Source organism: Narcine bancroftii, chromosome 1 (genome assembly GCF_036971445.1).
Source record: "Narcine bancroftii isolate sNarBan1 chromosome 1, sNarBan1.hap1, whole genome shotgun sequence".
Classification (NCBI taxonomy): domain Eukaryota; kingdom Metazoa; phylum Chordata; class Chondrichthyes; order Torpediniformes; family Narcinidae; genus Narcine; species Narcine bancroftii.
This window is the reverse complement of record NC_091469.1, coordinates 145,960,853-145,987,414: the sequence shown is the minus strand read 5'-3', so window position 1 is coordinate 145,987,414 and position 26,562 is coordinate 145,960,853. Positions and strand designations below refer to the sequence as shown.

At 41.6% G+C, this 26,562-nt stretch overlaps 1 protein-coding gene across 3 annotated transcripts in view; it reads left to right on the top strand.

Moving 5' to 3' along the window:
* galnt7 (UDP-N-acetyl-alpha-D-galactosamine: polypeptide N-acetylgalactosaminyltransferase 7) overlaps positions 1–14,153 on the top strand; it is a 139,380-nt gene extending 125,227 nt beyond the window's left edge. For 2 of the 3 annotated variants that reach the window (XM_069941300.1, XM_069941291.1), the window contains exons 9-12: positions 1,026–1,244; positions 2,498–2,596; positions 6,816–6,944; positions 9,484–11,227. In XM_069941300.1, the coding sequence (XP_069797401.1) occupies positions 1,026–1,244; positions 2,498–2,596; positions 6,816–6,944; positions 9,484–9,621 (585 nt within the window). In that variant the 3' untranslated portion in view covers positions 9,622–11,227. Of the gene's footprint in view, positions 1–1,025; positions 1,245–2,497; positions 2,597–6,815; positions 6,945–9,483; positions 11,228–12,258 lie in introns of those variants that run through there. The other variant, XM_069941309.1, reaches the window with a different exon arrangement.
* Positions 14,154–26,562: the final 12,409 nt, after the last annotated feature.

Genomic DNA, 26,562 nt, shown 5'->3' with positions numbered 1-26,562 from the left:
CCAACTGTGCATCTTGGCACCTCACGGTTCGGCGGGCAGCAACCTCCTTTGAAGAAGACCGCAGAGCCCACCTCACTGACAAAAGACAAAGGAGGAAAAACCCAACACCCAACCCCAACCAACCAATTTTCCCTTGCAACTGCTGCAACCGTGCCTGCCTGTCCCGCATCGGACTTGTCAGTCACCAACAAGCCTGCAGCAGACGTGGACATACCCCTCCATAAATCTTCGGCCGCGAAGCCAAGCCAAAGAAAGAAAGTTGACGTGCGATCAGAATGGGCATATGGATCCTGTGGGGAGTGCTGAGACTTCGCTTTTTGTCAGCTGTTGCAAATGGCAACTGGTATATGCTGTAAGCATTGTTAGCTGTTATTTTAAGTTTAGTCAAGTTTATTGTCTTCTGATTGTATAAGTGCAATGAAACAGCACTCTCCAGTCCTCAGTGCAACAAAAAAAAATGGAAGCATACAACCAGATATTACACACATACAGATAATCAAGTATATCATATGTAGGACAAGTATTTCATATAGTATACAATAATTATTGTTTTGTACAAATGAGAGTCTCATGGTTAATGTGAGCAGTTTCCTAGACAGACTTATAAAACATTTTTATTGTTCTCCGATCTTTTTATTAATTTTAAATTTATTGTTTTAATATAACATTACTATTAATCCAGCTTCCCAAATGTAAGTTTCAGTAGAAAAATACTCAGTGGTAGGACCGTAGGAGTTATATGAGTGTTTTATGCTGTTCTCCATCACCATGGAGGACACTCTAAACCACAGGATATTCAGGTTTGGATTTTAAACTTGGTATATTAGACGACCCCTAGTTTTGCAGTGACATTTTTAAGGTTCAATTCGCTGACATGTACAGTAATTTTTATTTTTCTCGATGGGAAGTTTTTAAGCCAAGTATTTACTGTTGTGTGAATTAAGCTTGGATATGTGCAGATTGTTGATTGTGATAGATGACCTGCGCTTGTCATGAAATTATTACATTGTCATTAATCTTTCCAGAATTATGTCCGCGTTGTGGAAGTCTGGTGGGATGAATATGCTGATTATTTTTATGCAAGCCGTCCAGAAACAAAAGCCATGGCTTATGGAGATATATCACCACTGAAGAAATTCCGCGAGGAGCACAACTGCAAGAGCTTTAAGTGGTTTATGGAAGAAATAGCCTATGACATTCCAGAGCATTATCCATTACCAGCTAAAAATATCGAATGGGGAGAGGTAAATTATTCATTTACTCCGGGTGGCTTTGTATTCTCCAAAACTTAGTTACGTCCGAGGAGAAATGTGCTCTGTTGCAATGGTGTCAGTGGTACCCATTGATTGGAGTTGAACGTGGTGTTCCCGTACTTGGGGATTAAAAGTGAAGATGCCAGATTTGCTCTGGAGAGACCATCAAGCTTGAGGCGCCATATTTGATGCTTCAGTTGATCTTGTCGAATTCTCTCTGAAAGTAAGGAGCCTACTCGAGTGGAAACGTAGCTGAGGACAGAACTGGATTGGCTCTGGTGATACCAGTGATCCAGCAACCTGCGTTCATTCACCCTGAAGACTTTCATATAAATCTTAAAATCCACCAGGAATGGACTGGTGTGAGTTTAGCCTTATTAAGGAATGCAGGAAGAAGCTATTTCCCAGCCCAGCAGTCCTGATTTTAATTTTCCTGCCTGATGGTAGGACAAAGATCCTGTGTTATGGATGGAAAGGGTCCTCAATAATTCTTTGAACCCGTTAAGGTCGTCATTGATCGGCTGTTTTGATGATCCTTTAAACTGTAAACCCCCTGGTATCCAGCACCTATGGGGATTGGTAGATGCCAGATATGTGAATTTTGTGGTTGCTTGAGATTGCTTGTTGCGTGAGTGGCAAACGCACCAATTTTAAACATCTGTATTTTTTAACCTGTTTATTTTCTGTTTGAAGTTGCTAATTGCTTGAATTCCAAATAACAGTGATTTTATTGTATTAACTTTGGGTCCACAGAACATTACAGGACAGAAACAAGTCCTTCATCTTTAGACTATGCTGAGCATTTATTCTGCCTGGTCCCAATGACTTGAACCCAGTCCATATCCCTCCTTACCCCTCCCGTTCATGTACGTATCCAATTTTTTCTTAAATGTTAAAAGTGAGCCCACACTCACTACTTCAGCTGGCAGCTCATTCCACGTTCCCACTAATCCCTGTGTGAAGAAACTCCCCTAATGTTCCCCCTAAGCATTTTCCCTTTCACCATTGTCTTCTGGTTTGTACCTTAGTGGGGAAAAAAACGACTTATATTTACCCTATACCCTCCGATACAATGTGGTATCGAATGTTATTAAATCACTCCAAATCATAGGCATTTCAAATGTGAAAATGTTTAGTAATGTTTACTGAAATAATGAAACTTTCAATAATATGGTAGACCAGGTTCAAATATTATCTGCATCTTTACCACACCAGCCTTATGGACCATTCACGTTTTATTTCAGATCAGAGGGCATGAAACCGACTATTGCATTGACAGCATGGGTCACACCAATGGCGGATTTGTCGAGCTGGGGCCTTGCCATAGAATGGGAGGAAATCAGGTAATTCTTTGGTCAGCTTCACAGCAAACGTTTCAGCAGAACCAATGCAGCAGGCAGAACTCCGCAAGAAACCTGCAATTTTAGTAAAAGTCAGATCAGGCTTACCAGCTGGGTCTTGGCTTACCAGCTGGGTCTTGGCTTACCAGCTGGATCTTGGCTTACCAGCTGGGTCTTGGCTTACCAGCTGGGTCTTGGCATACCAGCTGGGTCTTGGCTTACCAGCTGGGTCTTGGCTTACCAGCTGGGTCTTGGCTTACCAGCTGGATCTTGGCTTACCAGCTGGGTCTTGGCTTACCAGCTGGGTCTTGGCTTACCAGCTGGATCTTGGCTTACCAGCTGGGTCTTGGCATACCAGCTGGGTCTTGGCTTACCAGCTGGGTCTTGGCATACCAGCTGGGTCTTGGCTTTGCAATGGCAATGCAGCAACCCAAGAAGGCAAACGAATACATCCAAGCAGATGTAGAAAGAAGAAAGATAGTAACACACTTCAAGGCTGTTTGTTCACTTCATCCTTTGCTAAAGATATATTAAGTAGGCAGTAAATGATCTGTGTGAGTTAGTTAAGGGAATAGGAAGATAAAATGACTCTGGTAGCCATGCCTCCTGTTTTTCTCATTCAAGTCCCATTCTTGGACTGTCGGGGTCAGAAGCAGTCATCCATTCATTTAGATTATTCATGTTCTTCCTCAACAAAAGCAAAAACATTTATTGGAGGGGTATGGACTGGGTGCTGGTCAGTGGGACTAGGAGGGTGGGGATTTCTACCGGCATGGACTAGTAGGGCCAAACTGGCCTGTTCTGTGCTGAATATGGTTATATGTGAATGCCTGAGAAAATGTTCCATGTCACAATCCAAAAGCTGAGAGCACTTACCCTAGATATACACTGTATAATTTTGTATTCTATCAAATTTCCCCTCATCCTCTGATGCTCCAGGGAATAAAGTACTAATCTATTCACCTTTCCCTATAAGTCACTGCATTCTTTCAAACTAATCTTCCTGTGACACACAAAGCTCTAAATTTGTGCCACAATAATTTGTTTGATCTTATACAACTTCAACATAACATCCTAACTGCTATACTCAATCCTTCGATGTATGAAGCTAATGTGCGAAAAGCTCTTTATGACCCTACTACATATGACACCACTTTCATAGAATTATGTATTTGTATTCCCAGATCCCTCTGTTCTACCACACTCCACACCTACCCTGGTTTGTCCTCCTAAGTGAAAACCAGGATAGGACAGATATGGTAAATGGTAGGGCACTGTGGAGTGCAGAAGAACAGATTGAGTGCATTAATTCCATCTGCCATTTTGGAGACAATTTCCCCAACTGGTTCAGATGCTCCAAGTTTTGAAAGCCAACCTCGCTATTGCTTTTCCCCCAATCTTTGTCTCAGTTGCAAACTTGCTGATCCGAATAACTACATTATCATCCAGATTGTCCATATAAATAACAAATAATGATCTCTAAGGTATCTCTAATGACCCAACATTGGTACGCAACATTTGTCACAGGTCTCCAGTCAAAGAGTCAATCATCTACCACCACTCTCTGGCTTCTCTAATGACCCAACATTGATCTCTAAGGTACGCACCATTTGTCACAGGTCTTCAGTCAAAGAGTCAATCATCTACCACCACACTCTGGCTTCTGCCTCAAAGCCAGTGTCTAATCCAATATACTCCCTCAAGCGATTGAACTTTCTTGACCAACTTCCCATGTAGGACCTTGACTAAACAATACCCACTGCCTTTCCTTCATCAACTTTCTTGATGATCTCCTCGAAAAACTCCTAGATTAGTGAGACATGACTGACCACACACAAATCCATATTAACTATCACTCATCAGTCTGTCAATCCAAATCCAGCCAGTAAGTTTTCATATGATGCCAAAATTGATGGTGTGGAGAGTAAAGAAGGTTGTCTAAGGTTACTGCAGAATCTAAGTCATCTGGGAAAGTGGGAAAAAGGGTGGCATATGGAACTTAACTCTGACAAGTGTGGTGATGTGTTACAGAAGTCAAACAAGGCCAGGACACACACAGTTAATCACATGAGCTCCAAGCAATATTGTAGAACAGCAAGGTTCTCTAAAAATGGAAACAGGAGAACAGAGTGATGAAGAAGTGCCTACACCAGGCAAGGCATTCAGAGGAGTTGGGATGTCATCTTACAAAACTGTGCTTGGAACTATTGTGTGGAGATCTGGTCACCCTGCTAGAGGGAGGATGTGATTAAACTAGAAAGGTTGCAGAAAAGATTAATGGGAATGTTGCTTGGACTAAAGAGCTTGACTTGTAAGGAGAGATTGGTTAGGGTAAGATTGTTTGGCCTGAGAAATTTATAATAATATAAATGACCTTGGAGATGTTTTTAATATTATAAAAAGCAATGATAGGGTATAAAGTAACAGGCATTCTCCTAATGTCAGGGGGCCTAAAATTGGAGGACATGGTTTGAGGGAAGAGATTTAAAGGGAATCTGAGAGGTGCATTTTCACACAGGGAGAGGGGGGGAGCTTATCGAATGAGCTGTCCAAGCAAGTGGTAGATGTGGGTATAATTACATTGTTTTAAGGACATTTGGACAGGTATATTTTGGGTATATACTTCTGGCATATTGGCCTTCATAAATCAAAGTATTGAGTATAGGAGTAGGGATGTTATGGTAAAGTTGTATAAGACATTAGTGAGACCAAATCTGGAGTATTGTGTGCAGTTCTGGACATCTATCTACAGGAAAGATACCAATAAGATAGAAAGAGTGCAGAGAAGATTTACTAGGATGTTGCCCGGACTTCAGAAAGAATGAGGGGAGATTTGATAGGGGTATTTAAAATTATGAGGAGGAGAGACAGAGGAGATAGGTCGATAGGCTTTTTCCACTGAGGGTGGGTGAGGTGCAAACCAGAGGACATGGGTTAAGGGAGAAAGGAAAACGTTTAGGGGGAATATGAGGGGTTAACTTCTTCACATAGAGAGTGGTGGGAGTGTGGAACAAGCCAGCTGAAGTGGTGAATGCAGGCTCAATTTTAACTTCTAAAAAGAATTTTGACAGGTACATGGATGGGAGAAGTCTGGAGGGCAATGGCATTAGCATTAACTTCTCCGGTTTCTGCTCGACCACTTCTGTTCTCCCTCTGTGACCCATTTCTTGTCTCCTTTCCTCCAGCTCTCCACCTCCTTCACGGAGCCAACCCTTGTTTGCTGTTGTGCCCTCTTTTCCTTATCCACCTATGACCTCTTGCCTGTGGGCCTGTGTTCCTCCCCTGCCCCAGCCCCCATCTTTTTTTTCAGGTACCTGCCTACATTTTGCTCATTACCTTGATGAAGAGCTTAGACCCGAAACATTGGTTATATATCTTTATTTTTGCTAACTAAAATAGGCTGTTTGACCTGCTGAGTTTCTCTAGTCTTGTATTTTTACTTCAATCGCGGCGTCTGCAAAGCTGCGTATTTTTACTCTTCTTCCTTGTGTCCATCACCATCCCTTTGTCTCCCACTTTTCCTAATGCCTCCTGTGATGTTACTGCCTCTGGCATTGCTCATTTCTGACCTTGCTGACAAGAGCAACAATTACACTTGTCACCCCAGGGAACCTGGACAAGAATGGGGCTGGGGAAGCAAAAGCCCTACCCATCTTGGAAGCATTCCCAACACACAGCCCAAGACCCAGAATGTGGCCAATCTCCAACTTGTGCAGTTGGGGACACTGAGCAATAACTTAGCGACTGTGAGAGTCATCCTGCTCCTAACTACTTATTTTTAAGGTGGATACAGTTCCTTCTTTTAATCTGTTTGGATCCTGTTATTTTAAAATAACCCTGTTTTTTTTAACCCATGGGTTCAGAAACTTCTTCTTTGTCGATGCACAGAAATATTTTCACTTCTAAATCCCAAAACTCCATGCATATTAATCTAATGTGTGTTGTATTATAGAATGAAGCAGGATTCTTCATTTGGAAACGTTTAACTTCTTCTGTTACTTAGGACACCAGCGATAATCGCTGTCTTAACCAAATTTGGTTGATCTGAAAATAAGCGTTTATTTTGCTGTTTCCTTTTTACATCTATTCCAACCATGACCTTAAACTTGTCTGAGACCAAGGAACATTCATGTAATTGCAGAGATGGTGTGGGCGTCATTTTAGGCCAATAAAGCATAAAAATAAAATACTTGCGCATCATAAACTGAATATTATTTTTCAGCTCTTCCGAATCAATGAAGCTAATCAACTGATGCAATATGACCAGTGCTTGACCAGGGGAGCTGACGGCTCAAAGGTTATGATTACACACTGTAACATGAATGTATATAAAGAGTGGCAGTATATAAAGGTAAGGTCAATGTCATCACCAAATTGTTCCAAATTGAACAGGTTATGTCTCTCTTCCTTCAAGGTGACAAAGCTGATGAGGAACCAGATTGAGGTCCTTAAGGTTAAAGGAAATCATAGAGCAGACATAGCAAAACTGTTTCCACTTACGAGACAATCTAAAACGAGCCATGAATATAAAAGAGTCCTTAATGTAGAGAGTAAAGTGAAGAAACATCTTTTCCCTGAGAATGCAAGAGTATGGAATTGCTAATCAGGAGGAGCGGCTGAGGTGAAAAGGAAATGTAGATTGCAGGAGAAGCCAGAAAGAGAGAAGGGAATAGAAGTGCACAAAAGATGAGTGAGGGGAGGCTAGTTCGAGGTGGGCGGCATGGGATATCTGTGCTTGTACGTTCTATATAATTTTGTACAGTTCAGCCATAGCTCTCAACTGAAAATGCCAAACTGCATTCAACTTGCAAGCTGTGATTAACCGTAAACCTGCTTGTTGATTTATTTTATGACATGTGTACTTAATGAGAGCTCCATTATTGTCTCAAAGTGAACTGTAATTTATATATACCATAAAAATACATGAATCACCCTTTGGTGCTGCATTGAGGAGTTGGTGGTAACAGTTGTTAAAAGTAACCGTTGTTAAAGCACATTTTAATAGTACCTCAAGCATTTTAAAGCACATCGTACATTTAAAACTTCTCCCCTTATTAGGCTGCATCTTTATCTCCCCGTGTCAAGACCATACAGAATTTTCCCATTTGTTACCCTTCCTAATACTTCCTTTCTCACAAGTGAACGTCCTTTCATCAATTCTCACCTCTCCAACGAGCAGCAGTTTATTATCCCTTCAAATTCTAGGCTGCCAATCCTCCCGTTCCTCTCATAATTCCATAAGAAATAGGAGCAGGATAATCAGATCTGGCAGTGACATTAGCTACCTGCTTTTCCTCATAACCATTAATTTTCATACTATGCAAAAATCAATCCAACTGACTCTTAAATATATTTAATGAGATAGCTTCTACTGCTTCCTTGGGCAGAGAATTTCACAGCTAAAACAAACATCACCAAATACCTCCTACCTCTACATTCTTTCATTTATCTCTTTTCCTCTCCCCCTTCTTGGCCTTCTCCATCTACCTCAGCTTTCAATTCCAAGTACTGTACAATATTGGCTTAAATTGTGCTTTGAACAAGTTAAACATTGCAATAAACATTTATGATGGCACCTTTTCAAAGATGCAGTTGACAAGCATTTCCTTTTTCCACGCATGATTGTTTCAGGAGTGGCCACAATATCCCCAATAATTCCATACTATAGCAAGAAGTGTTAATCCTTTTCAAATATTATTGTTTAGTTAGGGGTTGAGATGACGTAACCTGCCTTTTTAAGTCTGCGTCTAACTAAAACGTGGAGGGAAAGGAGTCAGCGACCTGCCCTGCCATTCAATGGCTGCCCCAGTCCCCAAATCCTCTGTGTTCCAGTCTCAGGGAGCCCTCATCTTCCTAATCGTTCAAATTTGTATGGAGCGTACCTCCGTGTTTCTTTTTAGAGATACAGCACTGCAACTGGCCCTTCCAGCCTATGAGCCTGCGTCGACCAATAACACCCATATGACCAATTGGCCTAACCCTGTACATCTTTGGAACGTGGGAGGAAATCGGAGTGCCCAGAGGAACCCCACACGGTCACGGGGGGAACATACAAACTCCTCACAGGTAGCGCCGGATTCGAACCAGACTTGCTGACGCTGTAATAGCATCATGCTAACCACTCCACTTACCTTTAGCCTCCTCCACCCACAAGGCAGAGAAACCCAGAGATTCGCCATCCTATTTCCTGTGCACCTCAATTTTCAATCATTCTTGAATGAGACTTTTCCTGCAAGTGGAAACACCTCAACTAATTTATCATATCACCAGAGAATTCTCTAAATTCAAAAGAATATACATCTACCTTCTTTAATTGCCTATGATTAGATAATCTTTTTATCCCAGGATTTAGCCCAGTGAATCTCTTCCAGGCTGCTTCAAATGATAGTACATCCTTTCATCCATTCTCACCTCCTCAAAGGCACAACAACTCAAGTACAATTCTAACATTACTCTAATTTAAATCTCAAGCCTCTTACAATAAAGGGCAATGAATGATTTCCTTCTTAGTTACTTCCCGCACATCTGCTGTTTGTGCTTCGTGTTCAAGAGCACCGATATCCCTCTGTACCCTCTCTTCTGCGGCCCATCTCTATTTCATTATTTATGCATTTGTTCAACCTTTCTTTCCAAACGACGCAATATCCTTAGCAGCATGCCTCTCATCTATTTTTGTGTCATGAACAGACTTGCAAAGCCCTGCTACTCCAAGTTATTCCTTTATCATTTACAGCCAAACTCTCTACCCAGCCTGAAAAAAAGATCCCTTTATAGTATATGAAACTGTGCTAACCAGTATTCAAGCCATGAGAGCGCACATCCCCTTTACAACTTAATGTCCCCATTGTGACTCTTAAAACAGAAAATGACGGCTCTACCTTTCCTTTCAGTCATTGCACAGATTCATGCACATTCCAACCGGGAAGTGCTTAGACCGCTCCGAAGTGCTTCATCAGGTTTTCATCTCCGATTGTGATCCTGCAAAGACCTCGCAAAAGTGGGAGATGAATAACCTTCTGGCAGTGTAGTTTTGTCATATAAATGTACAAGATGGAGAATTATCTGTATATTGCTGCAAAAATAATGTACAGCTCGGTGTGTAAATAATTTTTGACACACTTTCAATGAAGGATTGAGAAATATTGTGATTATGTAATTGTCAAAATTATGTAATTACAAAATTACACTATGATTTTTTTTAAATACTGAAAGTTCTTAGATGTTTACAACTTTTTTCGTTGTCACCTTGACACGCTTTCCCTTAGTAATAAGGTGAAATCCAATTCTTTGGGGGGATAACACTCAGGGGTGCTGAACATCAGTGGCTTTTTCTCAATAGGTTGTTTCAATAGGTACGTGTTACCAGGATCAACTAATTTCCCCAATAAAATGAGAACTGGATTTTCAGTTCTGAAATTTCCAGTATGTTTGAAACAGATAACCTGGAAATTAGTATTTTATCCAATAACTTAATTGCCTCCAACCTCAAACAATGAGAGTGCTTTATCTTCGGCTCTTGCTCAGTCATTTTCAAACATCCCTCCGTGGAAGGAGTGGGAGAATGAGAAGGAGGTTGGGGTTGCTGGGAGGAGGAAGACGGTGTGGGTTTTGCATATCAATTTGATTCTCGTATTGTCAGTTGCCAAAAGGAAAGAGGTGGTTATTTCTGCAAACATTGACTATTATAAATAATTATCACATTCTTCTTGAAGAAATAGGAGACAGTAAGGAATTTTCTCAACCTACGCTGATCCTATGGGATCTGTGGCACCAGTACTTTCTCCCAGATGGTAGATCCAATTTAAAGCTCTTCATCAAAGAGACCAGAAAAAAATTTGATTTGCAGCATGGATTCATAACTGATCTCAAAATTATCCTCCAATCGCTCAGCTCACTTGTGCTTGGAGCTTTGCTACTTGCCCCTTTTTAAGCAGTGGAGCCTTGTGCTTCCGGGTAACCACTCTATTTATTGAAAGAATGAATATTTATTTTAAGGTAATTGCATTCTATATTAACTGCTAAACAAGCATTGTCATTTTTAAACATATTGGATTTATTGCACAAATTGAATTGAATCAATAGTTTCCTCCATATGAATTTGTGTAAAAATGTTGCCATTTATCATTGGGGAAATTGGGTGGTCTTGGAAAACTCTGTGCCATATGAAATACTGTATATTTTTCTACAATGTTGGTCGGAATAAAGGTATTTAACTTTGTACTTTAATGCCGTGGCTGCAACAATTGATCACAGGGAATACAAGTTAATTTTCTTTTCTTAAGTATTGCCATATATTAAAAAAATGAATTCCTTAAAGTTACTGTACTATTCAAGTCCAGTAATATGCTGCAATAACGCTATCTAAATTATTGGAGAGCTGGTTCAAAATTCATCTGCCAAAACACACCCTTGGTAGCTTATCTATTGTGCAACTGTTGTTCTTTTGTTATACACGGGTGTTGGCAGCCTGTAAATATTCCCACAATTCCCGTACATACTGTAAAAACTGGGTTGACTTTATTGGGATAAACTTCGGGATGAAAATGATATCCAACTCTTTTCAAAAAATCATTTGTTCTGATGTACATTTATTCTGAAGTTGTCACCAAGCCAAATAAAACGAACTTCAACATACTTTGCAAATGTTCAGTATTCATAGTTGTCAAAGTAAGTCAGGGACTATAAAATACAAGATGAATTCAATAGGGAATTTGAGGCCAACCTTTTTACCCAGGGAGCAGTGAAAAAGTAGCTTCTTGTACCACAGGTACAATTTAGAGGAATATTAAAAATTCTAGTAAGTTGGTGAGTCATGCTTGGTGTTAGAGGAAGAGAGGTGGAAACATGGATCAGTTTGGTTGTAATCAAGAAAATCTATAGATGCTAGGGTCTAGTGCAATACACAACAGTGCTGGAGAAACTCAGCAGGTCATGCAGCTTCAATGGGGAGTAAATTTCAGTCGACGTTCTGGGTCTGAACCCTTCCTCAGGAGTTGATCCTTGAGTAATGCCCATAATTTCACAGTTATCTATAATTACAGTAATTTACTGGGTACTATTAGAGTTGGGTTATTTGTTTGGCTGCATCAAGAGTTACAGTGCGTATGTATGCATACTTAGGTGTATGACAATAAACTCACTGTCGTTAACCATTTAAACACAGATGCCCATGAACACCCAATTCTCCTGCCAGCCAACTACACTAGGATAATTTGCAGAACAAATTAATCTTTTCTTCAAATAAGAGTGGAAATTGAAAATCCTGGGAAATCCCACCAGTGAAAACGTGCAAACTCCACACACAGCAGCAAAGGACAGGATTGAATCTGAGTCACTGGAACCATGAGTCAGCAACTATGCCAATGTGTTCAAATAACAGCCCAATAATGGAAAATTATTTATTGCCCATACTGACTGAGTACAAGTTTCCCAGGGTTGGTACATCCTGGTTCATAGCTCAATGGTTCATGTTCACAGTTCAAATTTATTCTTACATGTTGGTCTGTGAATAGACCAGTTTTCCATCTCATACATAGTACATTTTCAAAAAGGAATATGATTCCAACCATCTACCCCATCTATGCCCCTTGTAATTTTATAATCTTACATCAGGTTCCCCCCTCTGTCTCCAAATCACCATTGATCTTCTTCCTCCACATCTGTAGATTTCCTTCATATCTAAGGCGAGCAAAGGGCACCAGTGGCTGACAAGGAAAGTCAAGACCAAGGAGAGGAAATAGAATATAGCAAAGAAGAGTGAGAAGCTAGAGGATTGGGAACCCTTCAAAGAGCAACAGCAGAGAATGAAGAAAGCTACACAGGAGGAAAAAATAAGGTACAAGGGTAAATTAGCCAATAATATAAAAGGGGATAGTAAAAGCTTCTTTAGGTATGTAAAGAGGAAAAAAATTAGGACCAAAATTAGGCCCTTAAAAACAAAGGGGTGAAATTATTACAGGAAGCAAGGAAATGGCTGAAGAGTTTAACAGATACTTTGGATCTGTCTTCACTAGGGAAGATGCAGGTAAAGGTCAGATAGGGGGCAGAGGTCCCGTGAAATTGAAGGAATTGATAGAAATTCCAATGATAATGGAGGAATTGATGGAAATCCAGATTCGGAAACATGTGGTCTTGAGTAAATTGAATGGACTAAAGGCTGATAAGTCCCCAGGGCCGGATGGACTGTATCCCAGGGGGCTTAGGGAGGTTACTCTCTAAATTGTGGATGCATTGGTCGACATTTTAGAACATTTTATAGATTCAGGAGAGGTGCCTGTGGATTGGAGGGTGGCTAATGTTTTGCCGCTTTAAGAAGGGAGGGAGGAAGAGAACGGGCAATTGCAGACTGGTTAGTCTGACATCAGTAGTGGGGAAGATATTAGAATCTATTATAAAAGAAGAAATAACAGAACACCTAGACAGAAATAATAGTATTATTATAAGTCAGCAAGGATTTCTGAAGGGAAAATCATGCTTAACTAATCTGAAATTTTTCGAGGATGTACGAGGAGGGTGGACACGGGAGAGTCAGTGGATGTGGTGTACTTGGGCTTTCAGAAGGCTTTTGATAAGGTCCTGCACAGGAGATTAGTAGGCAAAATCAGTGAGCATGGTATTGGGGGTAGGGTGCTGACATGGATAGAAAATTGGTTGACAGGCAGGAAATAAAGAGTAGAGATTAACAGGTCACTTTCGGGATGGCAGGATGTGATAAGTGGTGTCCCGCAGGGCTCAGGGCTAGGTACTCAGTTGTTTATCATATATATTAATGATTTAGATAAGAGGATTATAAATAACATTAGCAAATTTGCAGATGACATGAGCTAGGTGGCAGTGTAAAGTGTGGAGAGGATGTTAGGAAAATGCAGGGGGACTTGGACAGGTTAGGTGAGTGGGCGGATACACGAAAGATGCAGCTTAATATGGATAAATGTGAGGTTATCCACTTTGGTGGCAGGAACAGGTAGGCAGATTATTATTTAAATGGAGTTAAGTTATGGAGCGTGCAATGTGATCATGTGTATATCAGTTACTAAAAGCTAGTCTGCAGGTTCAATAAGCTGTGAAACGGGCAAATGGCATGTTGGCCTTCATAAAAAGGGGAATAGAGTAAAGATGTCCTTCTGCAGTTGTACAGGGCCCTGGTGAGACCACACCTGGAGTATTGTGTCCAGTTCTGGTCTCCTAATTTGAGGAAGGTCCTCACTATTGAGGGAGTGCACCGTAGATTCACAAGGGGTTAGTTCCCGGGATGGCGGGATTGAAAGGTTGGATAAAGTGGGGTTGTACACGTTGGAATTTAGAAGGATGAGGGGAGATATAATTGAGGTATTTAAGATTATTAAGGGATTGGACATGATAGAAACTGATTACATGTTCCCAATGTTGGAGGAGACAAGGACTAGAGGACATCATTTAAGAATACAGGGAAGGCCCTTTAGGACAGAGATGAGAATTTTTTTTTTAACCCAGAGAGTTGTTGATCTGTAGAATGCTTTGCTGCAGAGGGTGGTAGAAGCGGATTCTCTGGATAAGTTCAAGAGGGAGCTAGGTAAGGTTCTTGTGGACAGGGGGATTAAGGGTTATGGGGAGAAAGCAGGGACAGGGTACTGATAGTGAAAGTTTAGCCATGATCTAAATGAAAGGTAGTGCTGGCTCGATGGGCCAAATGGCCTACTCCAGCATCTATTGTCTATATTGAGAAATCTATTAGTCTCTGTTTGGAATGAACATGGGGTGGAGAAGGTCAAAGAGTCACCACCCTGTGAGTGAGGAAAAGTCTCCTCTTCTCAGTCCAGATGGTCTGTCCTTTATTAAGAGGTTGTAACCTTTTATTTTAGACTCCTGATTCAAGGGGAAACATCAACCCTGTTAGAATTTGGTAATTTTTGATGAGTTCCAAACACTGGAGAAAACAGGCCTGATCCCAGGAAGGAGAGGAATGAATCATTAGCTCCTCCTCTTCATCTGAAGTTATAGAGCCATACAGTGTAAATTATACCGCACAGAAATAGGCCCTTCAGCCCACCACACCTATACTGACCTGATAGAATCATGGGAGTCACATAACTCAGGAGCAAGGCTTTCAGTCCAATTTGCCACTGACAACTAAAATAATCCACCCACACTAGTCTCACCTGCATGTGATTGGCTCATATCCCATCCGCTCCATTTTTTTTCTTAAATGTTGCAAAAGTGCCTGTCTCAACCAGCTCCTCGGGACCCCATTCAATACCCTTTACCCACCCCACCCCCCAGATTCCCTTTAAATCCCTCACTCTTCACCTGAAACATATGTCCCCTGGTTACTCTGGACAAAAGACTGTGAAGACTGTGTTCACCCAATCTATTCTTCTCATGAGTTTGTACACCTCACCTCTCAGCCTCCTGCAGAATAAAGCCCTAACCTGCTCAAAAATTGCCCTTTTTGCCCATCTACGCTAATCCCATTTGCCCACATATCTGGAGGTCCAGTAGGAGTTCCACACCCAGGCCACGTGCAAACAAGAAATGGGAACAGGCCTGGAAGAGAAATCCAAGCTATAACCTGTACTATTACTGTTTGCTGCTCCTGGTTATTCTAGAGACAAAACCAATGTCAGTATATCTGCTGTTTTTCAGTGAGACGCTTGCATGCTAATCTGGAAGGTAGATGTTACAAGTTAGTGCGATCATTGCCAATAATTAAATCTAAAACTGGTTCTCAACCTTTTTCCACTTTAAGTATTCCCTACACCACTGGTTTTCTGTGATTAGTAAGGAATTGCTTAAGGTGGTATGTGGGTGGAAAGAGAAGGTTTGAAAACCACTGTTTTAATCGTCCCTAATGTGCAGGGTTTCATAACTCCAAAGGAAATTGGCTAATAACAGTTTTCTCAATCAAAATAACTCAGTAACAATTGGGTCTAGAGCAATGATTCTCAACCTTCCCTTCCCACTCTCATACCACCTTAAGCAATCCCTAACTAATCACAGGGATTACTAAAGTTGCATGTGAGTGGAAAGGAAAAGGTTGAGAACCACTGAACTAACTTAATAAAAACACACAGAAATGCAGGAGGAATTCAGTAGCTTCCAACACACCAATGGCATCATGAAGAAAGCACATCAGCGCCTCTACTTCCTCACGAGTTTTCAGAGGTTGGGTATGACACCAGAAACCCTGGCAAATTTCTACAGAAGTATGCTGACCGGCTGCATCACAGTCTGGTATGGGAACACCAATACCCCTGAGCATAAAGCCCTCCAAAAGAGAGTGGACACAGCCCAGGACATCAACAGGCAAATCCCTCCCCACTACTGAGTGCATCTACAGGGAACGCTGCCATCAGAGGGCAGCAGAAATCATCAATGACCCACACCACCCAGTACGAACTCTATTCTTGCTGTTGCCATCAGGAAAGAGGTATCGGTGCCACAAGACTCGCACCACCAGGTTCAGGAACAGCTGCCATCCCTCCACCATCAGACTGCTCAACAACAAACTGAATCAGGGACTCATTTAAGGACTCTGACTTGTGCACTTTATTGATTTTCTTTTTGTTCTCTCTGTATTGCGCAGTCAGTTTGTTTACATTTGTTATCTGGTTACATGTTTTACGCTGTGTACAATTCATTTTTTGCACTTCCAATTAGTGGTAAGTCCGTTCATCCATCAAGCTTGTTGCACAGGTTGATAGCATAGTTATTGACAAGATTATGAAAGGCATAGATAGGGTGGACAGCCAGCACCTGTTGCTTGTACTGTGTTGACACTCACAGCAATAGCATTGCCTTTGTGAAAATGGCTGGAAGACTACAAGCTTCCAGTCTGATACTATAGAAAGACTGCACATAATGAGAATATTATAAGTAGGGAGCATAGAAATAGTTGGCGTAATTTCACTTACTATCTTTTTTTAAAATTCTATTTACTTTCACCTATGCATTAAAAAATATTATACATAAATTCCTTATCTGAAAATAGTGAAAAATACATAATGATTTTTAAAAGTTTTCCCCTTCCTATCCTCTCCCCACCCTCCCAACAATCCAATAGAAAAGAAGGAAAAAAAGAAAGAAAAAATAAGAAAGAAAACATGGATCATCATGGCCCATCCCTTCACGAGCAAAGATGAATTTATAAAAACTAACAAATAAAATCTAACATATCTTAATTTTCTTAATATTAGAAGTCAAAAGATTCAGGTTGGGCAATTACAACTTAATTCCTTCAATTTGTAGATATGATTCCCAAATTTTTTGAAAATTTTCAAATTTGTTATGTAAATTATATGTAATCTTTTCAAGTGGTATACAGCTACCTATTTCAGTATGGCTATCTACCCATTCCCAAATGCACATCTGACTTCCAAGTTACTGCCATAAATTTTCTAGCTACTGCTAGGGCTATTTTAACAAATTCTTTTTGGGATTTTTTTAATTTCAATTTCAATTGTATGTCAAAAATATTTCCATGTAAAAAGAAAATTTGGATCTTGAGGAAACTTAACTTTTGTAACTTTTTCCAAAAATAAACACAGTTCTGTCCAAAGGGGACTTAATTTTGAACATTCCCATGTAGAATGTAGAAAAGTACCTACTTCTTTAATGCATCTAAAACATTTATCTGAAAATTGAGAATTTAATCCATTTAATTTCTGTGGAGTAATATATAATTGATGTAAAAAATTATATGGTACCATTCTGTACCGGACATTAATTGTGTTAGTCACACTGACTTAACGAAGTTCTAGCCAAGTTTTCTCTTGAATATTTAATTTTAAATCTTTCTCCCATCTTTGTCTTAACTTATGAACTCCTGGTTTATACATTCCTTTTTGCAAAATTATATACATAATTGAAATAAACTTTTTAGTATTAATATCTGTGATTAATTGTTTCAAATAACTTTGTTCAGGTAATATCAATCTGGACCTAAATTTTCTCTTAAATATGCCCTTAACTGATAATAAGAGAATATTTTGTTGTTTTGTATTCCATACTTACTTTTCAATTGCTCAAATGTCATTAAAGTTCAACCTTGAAAACATTTTTTTATTGTCCTAATTCCTTTGTTAAACCAAATATCAAAAAGTTTATTATTTGTTGTAAAAGGAATAAGTTGATTCTGACTCAGTATCATTCCTGGTATCTGAAAATTTATTCCCATTTCTAAATGTATTTACTCCATATTTCAAAGAGATGTTTTAACAAAGGAATATCTCTATCTCTAATAAACAACTTATCATTCCATTTATATATAAAATTCTCTGATTTATCTTCTATTTTATTAATTTCTATATAAATTCACGCTGGCTTTTCTCCCTCTTGAAAAAAAAAGTAGATAGAAACCTCAATTGTGCTGCTCTGTAATTTTTAAATTTGGTAATTGTAGTTCTCATTCAAATTTCCATGTTAATTTTTCTAATGCAACTCTTGCCATTTTTCCTTTCCAAATAAATGTCCTTACATAGTTCTTGAAAAATATTTATGGTGTAAATATAGGTAATGTTTGAAATAAACACTGTATTCTAGGGAATATATTCATTTTTATACAATTAATCCTTTCTATTAATGTTATAGGTAGTTCATTCCATTTTCATTAATCTTCTTCTACTTTCTTAAGCAATGTGCATAATTCAATTTAAATAAATTATTTAAATTGTTATCAATTTTAATACCTACATATTTAATTGCATCTCTCTGCCACTTAAATTGACTTCCTTTTATACATTGCTCATAATCCACCTTTACCTTTTCACTTTTATCACAATTTATTTTATAGCCAAATACTACACCATATACTTTTAATCTTAAATGCAATTTACTTAATTACCTTTCTGATTCAGTCGAATATAGCATCATCTACAAATAAATGAATATTATGCTCTTTCCTGTTTATTTTTAAACCTTTGATATCATTACCAAGTCTAATTAATTCATGCCAAAATAAATTTCGCTAAAATAAATTATGAAGGTGACTATGTCACTTGTCCACTTGTCTAGTCAATAAAAAAGATTCTGATATTTTCCCGTTTTCACTTTAGGTTTATTATATAGAGCTCTGATCCAATCTATAAATGTGGATGATATTTCAAATTTACTTAAGACTTTAAATAAAAAATCCCATTCAAGTCTATCAAACATTTTTTCAGTATCTAAAGTAACTACTTCAGTGGATTGCAGTATGGTAGTCTTCAGAAGAGGTACTGGGCTTCTCCTCCAGGAAAAACAAGGACTGGTTTGACGAAAACAGCCAGGAAATCCAGGAGCTGCTGGCAAAGAAGCGAGCTGCCCACCAGGCTCACCTTACAAAGCCGTCCTGTCCAGAGAAGAAACAAGCCTTCCGTCGCGCATGCAGCCATCTTCAGCGCAAACTCCGGGAGATCCAAAATGAGTGGTGGACTAGCCTCGCCAAACGAACACAGCTCAGCGCGGACATTGGCGACTTCAGGGGTTTCTACGAGACTCTAAAGGCTGTGTACGGCCCCTCACCCCAAGTCTAAAGCCCGCTGCGCAGCTCAGACGGCAAAGTCCTCCTCAGCGACAAGATCTCCATCCTCAACCGATGGTCAGAACACTTCCAATCTCTTTTCAGTGCCAACCGCTCAGTCCAAGATTCCGCCCTGCTCCAGCTCCCTCAACAGCCCCTAAGGCTAGAGCTGGATGAGGTTCCCACCCTGGATGAGACATATAAGGCAATCGAACAACTGAAAAGTGGCAAAGCAGCAGGTATGGATGGAATCCCCCCAGAAGTCTGGAAGGCTGGCGGCAAAACTCTGCATGCCAAACTGCATGAGTTTTTCAAGCTTTGTTGGGACCAAGGTAAACTGCCTCAGGATCTTCGTGATGCCACCATCATCACCCTGTACAAAAACAAAGGCGAGAAATCAGACTGCTCAAACTACAGGGGAATCACGTTGCTCTCCATTGCAGGCAAAATCTTCGCTAGGATTCTACTAAATAGAATAATACCTAGTGCCGCCGAGAATATTCTCCCAGAATCACAGTGCGGCTTTCGCGCAAACAGAGGAACCACTGACATGGTCTTTGCCCTCAGACAGCTCCAAGAAAAGTGCAGAGAACAAAACAAAGGACTCTACATCACCTTTGTTGACCTCACCAAAGCCTTCGACACCGTGAGCAGGAAAGGGCTTTGGCAAATACTAGAGCGCATCGGATGTCCCCCAAAGTTCCTCAACATGATTATCCAACTGCACGAAAACCAACAAGGTCGGGTCAGATACAGCAATGAGCTCTCTGAACCCTTCTCCATTAACAATGGCGTGAAGCAAGGCTGTGTTCTCGCACCAACCCTCTTTTCAATCTTCTTCAGCATGATGCTGAACCAAGCCATGAAAGACCCCAACAATGAAGACGCTGTTTACATCCGGTACCGCACGGATGGCAGTCTCTTCAATCTGAGGCGCCTGCAAGCTCACACCAAGACACAAGAGAAACTTGTCCGTGAACTACTCTTTGCAGATGATGCCGCTTTAGTTGCCCATTCAGAGCCAGCTCTTCAGCGCTTGACGTCCTGCTTTGCGGAAACTGCCAAAGTGTTTGGCCTGGAAGTCAGCCTGAAGAAAACTGAGGTCCTCCATCAGCCAGCTCCCCACCATGACTACCAGCCCCCCCACATCTCCATCAGGCACACAAAACTCAAAACGGTCAACCAGTTTACCCATCTCGGCTGCACCATTTCATCAGATGCAAGGATCGACAATGAGATAGACAACAGACTCGCCAAGGCAAATAGCGCCTTTGGAAGACTACACAAAAGAGTCTGGAAAAACAACCAACTGAAAAACCTCACAAAGATAAGCGTATACAGAGCCGTTGTCATACCCACACTCCTGTTCGGCTCCGAATCATGGGTCCTCTACCGGCACCACCTACGGCTCCTAGAACGCTTCCACCAGCGTTGTCTCCGCTCCATCCTCAACATCCATTGGAGCGCTTACACCCCTAACGTCGAAGTACTCGAGATGGCAGAGGTCGACAGCATCGAGTCCACGCTGCTGAAGATCCAGCTGCGCTGGATGGGTCACGTCTCCAGAATGGAGGACCATCGCCTTCCCAAGATCGTGTTATATGGCGAGCTCTCCACTGGCCACCGTGACAGAGGTGCACCAAAGAAAAGGTACAAGGACTGCCTAAAGAAATCTCTTGGTGCCTGCCACATTGACCACCGCCAGTGGGCTGATAACGCCTCAAACCGTGCATCTTGGCGCCTCACAGTTTGGCGGGCAGCAACCTCCTTTGAAGAAGACCGCAGAGCCCACCTCACTGACAAAAGGCAAAGGAGGAAAAACCCAACACCCAACCCCAACCAACAAATTTTCCCTTGCAACCGCTGCAATCGTGTCTGCCTGTCCCGCATCGGACTTGTCAGCCACAAACGAGCCTGCAGCTGACGTGGACTTTTTACCCCCTCCATAAATCTTCGTCCGCGAAGCCAAGCCAAAGAAAGAAAAGTAACTACTACACTAGGTACCTCTTTTAACTGTGCTAAATGTATTGTACTCATTAATTTTGTTACATTATCTGCTCATTTTGTTTTATTAACAAATCCAGTTTGATCAATATTTATTAACTTAGGTAAATATTTTGCTATTTGCTAACATCTTAGATATTATTTTATAATCTGCATTTAACAATGAAATAGGTCTATAAGATGATGGCTTCAAAGGATCTTTCCCTTTTTCAGAATCATTGTTGTCTTGAATATTTCTGGTAAATCATTAATCTCTCCCACCTGTTCTAGAACTTCCATAAATGGAGGAATTAACAAATATTTAAATATTTTATAAAATTCAGGGGGAAAGCCATCTTCTTCAAGAGACTTATTATTTTTTAATGAACCCAATGCTTCTTTAGCTTCCTTTTGAGTAAATGAAGTAGCTAATACAAGATTCTGAGAGGTATAGATAAGGTGGACAGCCAACACCTTTTCCCAGGGCAGGAATAGCAAACACCAGAGGACATTTGTACAAAGTGAAGAGAGAAAAGTTCAGGGGAGACATCAGGGGTATGTTTTTTACACAGAGAGTTGTGGGTGCTTGGAATGTCTTGCCAGGGATGGTGCTGGAGGCTAAAACATTAGAGGCATTTAAGAGACTCTTAGACAGGCACATGCATGAAAGAAAAATAGAGGGTTACAAGGTAGGAAGGGTTTAATATTTTTTGGTAGAAATATATAGATTGGCACAACATCAAAGGCTGAAGTGCCTGTACTGAGCCCGAGAGAAAATGCAATTGCATACAGTGTATTTCCACAGTTTGTTTCCTCTATTCTTTATTCAAAGCAAATTTGATAAGCAATGGAAAGTCACAGAGTATATATAATCTGCGTGAGAGACTTTGTTGTCCAATCCAGCTTTTCCTCTTTTCTCTTTTCCCTCTGTCACCTTTCAAAGAGCCAAAATCAATTCTCACCTTTCCTTTCATCTAATTAACACCTTTTTGTTTTTGGCCTGGACTCTCAACCACCCCACTCCCATTCTTTATCCGGATGCCTTTCTGATTTTTACTATACTTTGAAGAAGGGCTCAGGCCTGAAAAATCAGTAATATATCTTTACCTCCTATGAGCGCTGCATGACCAGCTGAGTTCCTTCAGCATTTCTGTGTGTTTGTACAATGCCAAGAGTGACCTAGAAGCACCTGAGTTCAGAGAATATGGCTGCCATATTCTAGTGGAGGGTAGATTCAAGACCAATCGGTAGATTACCAAATATTAAAGCAATCATAGGATGTGGGATTTGTGCAATGAACAGGCACCAAGACAAAAGATCATGCAATCTTATTTAATGGCAGAGCCACCACAAGGACTGAATGACCCAGTCCTGATTCTATTTCTAACATGATAAACCTCTTTGACCACATCCTTGTCAACTGGTCTGTCATTAATGCAACTGCACACAACGGCATTTGGAGAACTGACCACTGCACAGTCCTTGTGGAGGTAGCCACCCATTGTTCTCATGACCTGGCAAACTTTCTCCATGTCTTTTAGCACCTTATCTACCTATGCTGGTACCTTCAGGAACCTTTGGACTTTCTTCCAAAGGCCCTTTATTCCTCAATACTCCCCAGGGCCCTGTCTTGTATGTTTCCAATCTTTTCTTGACCTCCCAAAATGCATCAGTTTTGCACTTACCCAGATTAAATTCCATCTGCCCAATTTATCCGTTATGAAATGTCTTTCTGTCGCTTTCTGTGCATAACTTAATTGGCATCATCCAACGGGTTGCTGACGTACAGTCAGATGATAATAATCTTGAACTTGGATCGAGGATTCTTCAAGGCGGCGTCCAGAGCCCTTCCATCTTCGGCTGCTTGCCGATGACTTTCCTTCCAACATCAGGTCAGGAGATGTATCCTGCATGATTATGACACGGTGGACAGGCAGCACATGGATAGGATGGATTTGGCGGGATAGGGGCCAAACGTGGGAAGGTGGGATGAGTGCGGATGGGACATTTTGGTTGGTTGGGAAGCTGGGCTGACAGATCTGTTTCCATGCTGATGAAATACGGAAGACGAAAGTATAGAGAGAGATCAGTCAGTGCAAGGACAATATTATTTTACTAATGTGAGATTTGTACAGCAGTCTGATAGCGCAGCAGGAAAGAATCTCCCTAAATTGGTGTGTTATTTCATACTTATTAATCCTATTCCTGGCAGGAGGAAGGAGAGAGCATGGCTGGAGTGCAATGAGTCAGTTCCGACGTTCACTGCTTTTCAAAGGCAGTAGATAGTGTTGAAGGAGTCAATGGGGGCGGGGGGGGGTGATGTGGGGAGAAGGTTTCTGTGATGGTCTGAACTGATTTCAGTTGGACGTCGAGAGGAATTAGGAAGTGAAACAGGAAAGTCAGCAGATGCTGTGATTGACGTAAATACACCAACGTGCTGGGGAAACTCAGTAGGTTCTGCAGCGTCCCCAGGAAGTGAAGATATGGAGACAGCATTCGGGGCCATGAGCCCAGATTACAGTTTGAGACCAAGTTTATGATCATCTGATTGCACAAGTACAACCTGGTCTTCGGTGCAAAACAGGCAGGCATACAACCACCCATACAGACAAACGATACATATGCAGGACAGATATAAATAGATAGATAAATAGATAGAGAGTTAGTAAGTATTAGTTTTGGATGGTTAGTGTCAGCAGTTCCTTTGGTCGTTTGGTATTCTTACCACCAGTGGGAAGAAGCTGTTTCTCAGCCTGGTGAGTCACTGAAACAGGCCGTGTGCAAGGTGGTAGGGCTCCTCAACGATTTTGCGCACCCTCTTCAGACAACAATCCCAGTAGATCATGTTGATGGGGAGGAGGGAGACCCCAGTGATCCTCTCTGCCAATTTTATAGATTGACCTCCGATCCAATTCTCTGCAGCAACCATGCCACACCATAACGCAGCCAGCCAGGGTGCTCTCGATAAAGCTCCTATAAAAGGTTGACATGATGGTGGCCGGTAGCCTCGCCCGCTTCAGTTTTCTCAGGGCGTGCAGTCGCTGTGGTGCCTTCCTGACAAGTGAGATGATGAATGTCCACGATGGGTCACTAGTTAAGTGAACTCCAAGGAACTTGGTGCTCTCCACATCAAAGTTGTTGATGTGTAGTGGAGGGTGTTCACTCCTGGTCCTTCTGAAGATCATGATCATCTCGTACATCTTGTCCACGTTAAGACTCAGGCTGTTACTCTCACACCATATCACGAGATTTCTCCACCTCTTCTCTGTAGTGCCAATAAGGCCGACTCCTGTTGTGTCATCTGCAAATGATGACTCTGTGGGAGCTGGGTCTGGCCATGCAGTCATGGGTCAGGAGCATGAACAGGAGTTCCCCATCTGAGGTGCTCAGGTCCTGCTGAGTTTCTCCAAAAACGTGAGAAATTAGAAAGACTCTTCAAATCCTGAAGTGTCTGGGCTCAGGGTTGTTTTTAATAATGTAGAGAGCTGCTTCATTGGGAATTCTAAAGAGTAGAACAAGAGCATTTTAAAATTGTTTATAACAGACAAAAGGATGAATAAAATACATATCAGAATTGGAGTGTTCAGAATTGGAGTGTTCAGGAAGGGTTACAACAAACATGATCTGAGTGTGGATACTTTGGTACCCTGTGGCAGCTGACTCATCTCTTGATACCCCAAAGCCTTCCTACAATCTAAAAAGCATAATCAAGAATTCCAGCCACATTTAGGAAGCTCAACATCATTTAGATTCAAGATTCAATTTATTTTCATTTAATAAAGACAGTGCAATATTACACAAAATTGCCTGAAGTGCCTCTTGCAGTCAGAGAAAGAAAAGCAGAAAAAGGTCCCCACAGAGTTACCAATGGACTGTGGATTCGCCTCCAGCGCTCCCGCAGCTCCTGCAGCCACAAAGGAAGACCAGTCCAAGCCATCCGCAGCCCGAGTTCCAGATCCGAACCTCCGACATGATCAGAACCCTTCAGAGCCAGCACCCTCTCGCATCCCAGTTCCAATATCCGATACCCCTTCAGCCAGTCCTGAGCCAGCCTCCAGCAGTCCGCAGGCTGGTGTGAATCCCTCGACCACAGTTTTCCAGCAGCTCACAGCCTCCATGGGTTCCCCACCTCGAGTCACCAACCTCACCCTCAGTGCCCCTCCCTGGTCCTCCGCTGTTTTCACCGTCCCGTGGGTCGCCTCATCTGCTTTTCCTTCTCAAATGGGGGTGGGAAGGACTCCCCGTCTTTTGGTGCCCTGCGTCAATCCTCTACTTCTCTGGAGTCTGTAACCCCTCGTTGCCGCAGCTGATCATAGGCGCCGCCATCTGCGGTCACGGGATTTTAAATAAAACCACTGTCGGCTCCTTTAACAGGACACTTAAAGCCTGTACATAGCTGACAGCAGTCGGACTAGGCGTTGGAGCCCATGGGAGCACTAAGACTCTGCTCCAGGCTCTCCGCGGGTCCACGCCAGCGGCAGCCCTGCCGCTACAGCAGCTCTGGCAGCACCGTCATCAGTGCAATTAACTTCCTATTTACCATCAGGAATATTGGTTCTCCCATCACCAGACGTTGCAGTGTTTGTGACATCAACAATATGAACTGCAATTACTCACCAAGGTTACTTCATCGGTATTTCTCAAATTCGCAGCCTGTACTTTCAAGATGTACAAGGACACCAAGCATTACAGAACACAACAAATATAAAAAATAACAAATAAATCAGAGATGCAAAGTAAGATAAACAGCAGGGAACAAAATCTAAGATAAGATGAAAATAAACTGGATATTAATTTTAAGATTCATGAATTCAGATACATATAGCATACAATTTTAATTCACCTTTAACAGAGGGTATTTCATTCCCAGTGTAATATGCCTTTCAGATCTTTGCACAGGAGTTCAGACTCAGTGGATGTCTGCCTCCTTCCACATGGGTCTCACCAGGGCAAAGGTAAGTACAGGGGTGTAGCATAGATAAAAGCTCTCTCACGACTGGAGGGAGAACAATCGCTTTTATTAGCTTTCAACAATGCGTGGGTTCACTAGTAGGCTTCAGAGGGGTTCTGGGTTTAGGCCGAAAACCAGGGTAATATATGGATAAATGGGAATGGAGCCAGGAGGTGGAGCCAGGAGGCGGGGCCAGTCCTCAATACAACACTCTCCCAGTAAATCCCTGTCACTGCATTCACTCCTTCCTGCAAAATTAAGGAAGAGAAGATGGGATCAGAAGCTGGCAGAAGACAGAAAAAAAAATGCAGTACATACACTATTTACAAATTTAGGCGGTCTGCTGGTCTGGAGATCCTGGTGGACCTTGGGCTCCTTGGGTTTCCTGGTCTGCCTGTTATGGACAGGTAGTGGTCTGGGGCTCTAGCTCAACAATGGAGGGAGTGGGGTTTCACTCTCCTGAACTGGATCCCTTGAGGCCCTGACTGGGTGTGGAGAGAAAGAGCTCAGTAGCTCGAGGGGCACCTTAGGCAATTGTCCCTCTGTTCCGGCGGGTGCCAG